The sequence below is a fragment of the Charadrius vociferus genome, unplaced genomic scaffold (genome assembly GCF_000708025.1).
Source record: "Charadrius vociferus isolate BGI_N301 unplaced genomic scaffold, ASM70802v2 scaffold423, whole genome shotgun sequence".
Classification (NCBI taxonomy): domain Eukaryota; kingdom Metazoa; phylum Chordata; class Aves; order Charadriiformes; family Charadriidae; genus Charadrius; species Charadrius vociferus.
This window is the reverse complement of record NW_009648149.1, coordinates 2,147,457-2,151,933: the sequence shown is the minus strand read 5'-3', so window position 1 is coordinate 2,151,933 and position 4,477 is coordinate 2,147,457. Positions and strand designations below refer to the sequence as shown.

Below are 4,477 nucleotides of genomic sequence, written 5' to 3'. Positions count from 1 at the left end.
ACTGATAAATATAAAATTTGGCGCCTGATAACACAAGATGAAACCCTTGTGTGGGTTTCACAAGGAGCGCGTGGCGGGTAATTCAGATTTGCTGGCAATTTTATAATTAAACCCGTTGCTGCTGTGGATTCGTGAAGAAAACCGTTTCCACGGTTAATTGGGCAGGGGTAAGATGTTTCGGAGCTAACACCGCTGCCTTTCTGTTCTTTGCAGAGGGTCTCCGGACAGGGATGGCATCGTAAGTATTGCACGCGCCCCGCTCCCGCGTCTCCCTCCTCCCGCGGCCCCTGAAATGCCGATTTCTCCATCAGCCACCATCGGCGTTTTGCGAACCCTCTCTTCCTTTCTGTTTAATATAAAACCTAAATTTCCGTAAGAAGCTGTCTGTTTAAAACAATGACGTATTCCGGGTTTTCCGCAAAATTAACATAGAGAAAATAACAATAGGGAAAGTGCTGATGAGCGCCGTGGGCAGAGGGACCGGGCATCCGAACCCCCCGCCCCGCATCCTCCTTTCTACTCCCACTAATTAGCTTGGGTCAGATTTGCTGTGTGATGAGTTAAGGGAAAATTGCCAGAACCAGCTGTTTCTAGTACCTATTTTTATTTTCTATATTAAACTGAAAATAAGGAGATCCTTGGGTGGGAGGTTTGGTGTTGTGTTTTTTTTTTTTGGAGTTATTGCTGCTTTTATTTGTGGTGTGAAATAGAAACGACCTGGGCAGGAGAGGGACCGCGTCCCCTTTAGCGGCTTTATTTTTATTTTGCAAATAAGCACGTTAGGTTCAGGCTGGGCCCTCGCGGGTCGTTATTTCTTGAGCAAATTCAGGTGTTAGAAGCTCACCTTAAAACAAAAATGAGAGGCCCTCGGGGGGCTCGGCAGGGAGAGAGCTGCTGGGGTGTCTTTTACGAAGCCATACAAAAATCAGGGTGCCAAATTGCTCCTTTAGAGAGATCGCTTTTTTAATTTTTCTTTCACTTCTGACCAGAGATCCTTGGCTTTGGGCTCGCCCTGCGTTTGTACTCCACTTGTTAAGAAATACTGATTTTTTTTTTTTTTTTTTTTTAAAAAAAAAAAAAAGATTGAAAAAAAGAGCCTGCAGCTCAGGTAGCGCTTTAACCAAGGCTCTATTCAGCACTAATAAATAAATAAAATGCAAGGAGCATCCCAGAGCCGTTCCCTGCACTGGCAGAAGTGCTGTGGGCAGGCAGGGACCTTGGGTGAGCGTGGGTGCCCTCTCAGTCGGGCTCCTCTCCTTGATTTTTATTTTTTTTTTTTTTTTCTGGGTGTCCAAGCTCAGTGCAGGGCAGGACAGGGTCTCTAGTCCTCCAGAAAGCTGAAGGATGCAGAAATGTAATTTTTTTGGGGAGGTATAATGAAGCCACTGAATGTATTTTTGAGGCAGGGGAATAGGCGGATGGAGATGTGTAGTCGAACTCTTCCTCCTGCAACGCGTTCTCACCGGAACATTCGCAGCAGGAGGTGAGGTGGCAAATCCTCTGACTGCTGAACAGAGCCCCGTTACCTGCCCCCAGTAAAAACCACGCTTGCTCCTAATGGAGCCACAGCTGAGCCCTCCTTGTAATTTATTTTTGGGGTTTTTTTTGTGTTTTTTTTTAATAATTAAAACCCACCCAATACTTTAACCCCTTTTCTGCCAACCCGCAATCCCTTCCAGCTGCCCAGCCCTCATCCCAATGAGCCACCTTGCAACAGCAAACCCCAGAGCGTGCGTGAAGGAGGAAAAATTAAAAAAAAAAAAAAAAAAAGTAAGGAAAACAGCTTGGTTTACAGCTACAAAAGGGGGGTTTAAAAACAGTGAGTAATTTTTTTTTTTTTTTTTTTGATTTAAAGTCCAGAATATAGGAAAAGACCATTTAGGATCTATCAGGTGGATGTATGTGAGTTGAATAGAAATGGAGTTAAATACAAACAGACAGGGGGAAAAGCAGAAGTCCCACATAACTGTATCCAGAGTCTGATGATTTTATTTTTTTTTTTTTTCACCCTTGTGCCTCTGATGAGGCGTCTCCATTCTCGGGCAGCATTGTGAGGACCGTCGGGTGAAACGGGGAGGGTGAGGGTGCTGGTGGCCTGACCCAGCTTCTGTCCTGCTGCTGCCCCGGGACGGCGTGCTAGACCCTTGGCGGGGGTGATGCCTCTGGCAGCTGAAGGGAACTGCATTATTATCTAATTTAGGTGCCCAAAATTGAGAACCCAGCCTGACCTCGGTCCCTGAGCTGGCTTTGCAGCGCTGCTCACTGGCTGCGGTGGCCAGTGAGAGCTTTGGGCGTATTTATTTTTTTTTGGGGGGGATACCCAGAAAAGAGCATCACAGGGCATCCTGCAGGCGATGGACGCCCAAAGAGCATCACAGGGCATCCCGCAGGCGAGGGACGCCCAAAGAGCAACACAGGGCATCCTGCAGGCGCTGCGCCCAAAGAGCATCACAGGGCATCCCGCAGGCGATGGACGCCCAAAGAGCATCATAGGGCATCCTGCAGGCGTTGGATGCCCAAAGAGCATCACAGGGCATCCTGCAGGCGAGGGATGCCCAAGGCCTCCTTCCAAACCAGCTCCCGCCTCGGTCCGAAGCAGCGATAACCTCTGTGTGTGTTGTCGGTGTGTCGTGACATGCACTAATGCCCCATCCCTGCCGGGTGAGCCCGGACACCTCTCACCTGGCTTTGCTGTGGTGTGAAGTTGTGACACCCGGTGTGCTCTGCCGAAGCCGAATCCCTCTTTCAGCGTCTTCTGGGGAAGGTGTTTGTCTCCCAATAAACGGGGCTGCGCTACCTGTGCTCGGCAGCCAGCTCTCCCCATGGGCTGGAACACTCCAGCACGCGGAGAAATGTCCCTTTCATTTCTCTTTCTTAAGAAATGTTGTACGTTCAGCTAATGAATGTTCCAAAAGAAAAAGCCTTTTAGCTCTCTGGTACTGAAGACTTCCCAGAAATGGGAAATGCTGATGTGCGTGGGCAGAGCGGCTCTCCGTCGTGCCTGCGCGGGCAGCCGCAGCAGTGCCCGCACATCCCAGCCACGCCAAACGCACGCGCGTGAGGTCTGCTGGCTTCTTGTGTCCGCAATTTAAAGCTCGGAAATTTTCTTTTCCAATGTGTTGCAGAAGAAAACCAATGGAGCCCCGAATGGATTTTACGCGGAGATCGACTGGGACAGATACGTAAGTGTCCCACGGAGGTTCCCCTCCCTCCATCCAGCTCCCGACAGGGGACACTGTGGTGCAGCCATGGTTGTTTTGGGTGATGTACAGGTGTTAGCTGTGTCCAGATACATATTTCATATTTCATGTTAATTAAATAGCATAAGACTGCCAAGAAACTGGGTGGCTCCAATGCTTGATGCCCTGCAGGTGAGGAGAGGGCTGCCGGTGGCTGCAGGATGCTGCAGTTACCCAGAGGAAACCCTGGGTTGCAACCAAACATTGCAAAAAAAAAAAAAAAAAATTCTGCAAAAAATTGAACACTGCAAAAGTTTATCTGTGAAAATGGAGCACTGGGAAAAACAGTTCCTCCCCGAGTCTGGGTGCTCAGCCCCTGCGAAATGCCCCAGTGGGTACCATTCGCTCTGTGCAGCCCCAGGGGCCACCAGTGGTCTTGGGCTGCACGGGGCTCCGCTGGGTGTCATGTCCTGCAGGAGGAAAGAGCCGCTCCAGCTTTCCAGGAACAGAATCAGTGTTTCTAATTCTTCTGGATTTTTTGTGTGCGTGTGTGTGTGTGTGTGTCCTATTCAGAATTCACCTGAGCTTGATGAGGAGGGATACAGCATCCGACCCGAGGAACCAGGCTATATCCTTTATTGTTGGCTTTGCCTCTCGGCTTACAAACCGTAAGACAAGCTGGGGCTCGCAGGCAGGACACCGACTATTTTTATTTCTTTATTATTGTCATAATTTATTTTCCCCTCTTTTATTTTCCTTTTGAACTGCCACTCCAAAGCTGAAATTGGCTCCCAGGGGGAATTACCTGAGGCAGTATTTAATTGCCTTTAATTCCGTGCTATGAAACGAGGAGGAGGTGTGAGCAGCGCAGGGACCGCCCCAGTGGGGTACCCCGTGGAGACCCCGATGTCCCCTCCCATGTGCGGACGCTGGCTGTGCGGTGCTTTGTCACAGCCGGTGCTGTTTCGGGGCAGAAATGCTCTGGGCGGCAGTAAAAGCAAAATGAGCAAAGATGGATTTGCGGCTCCCGCGGTGGTGGCCCAGGCAGGGGCAAGGAGACGGTGGTGGCCAGAGCCCCGTGCACGTGCTGAGTTCGTCATGTCCTCTGCCCTACACATGGTTTAAGCAGTAGTGATGGGCACGGTGGGACGATTTACCCCTACACGCACCGTTCCCGCCCTGGGGCGTTTGGGCTAAGCAGTTTGGGAAGACCTAATTCCCACCCTTCAGGGAGGCTTGAGCCTTTGAATGGCCAAGGCTCTGCCCTCGCAGCAGAAGGAAACCTTCTTTAACTGTGC

The 4,477-nt window shown here is 50.1% G+C and overlaps 1 protein-coding gene across 1 annotated transcript in view; it reads left to right on the top strand.

Moving 5' to 3' along the window:
- Window positions 1-4,477, top strand: part of SGIP1 (SH3-domain GRB2-like (endophilin) interacting protein 1) — a 61,776-nt gene that overhangs the window by 23,386 nt on the left and 33,913 nt on the right. Inside the window, exons 3-6 of the mRNA XM_009884003.1 lie at window positions 214-238; window positions 3,126-3,182; window positions 3,753-3,847; window positions 4,154-4,229. Of these exons, the coding sequence (XP_009882305.1) occupies window positions 214-238; window positions 3,126-3,182; window positions 3,753-3,847; window positions 4,154-4,229 (253 nt within the window). The remainder of the gene's footprint in view (window positions 1-213; window positions 239-3,125; window positions 3,183-3,752; window positions 3,848-4,153; window positions 4,230-4,477) is intronic.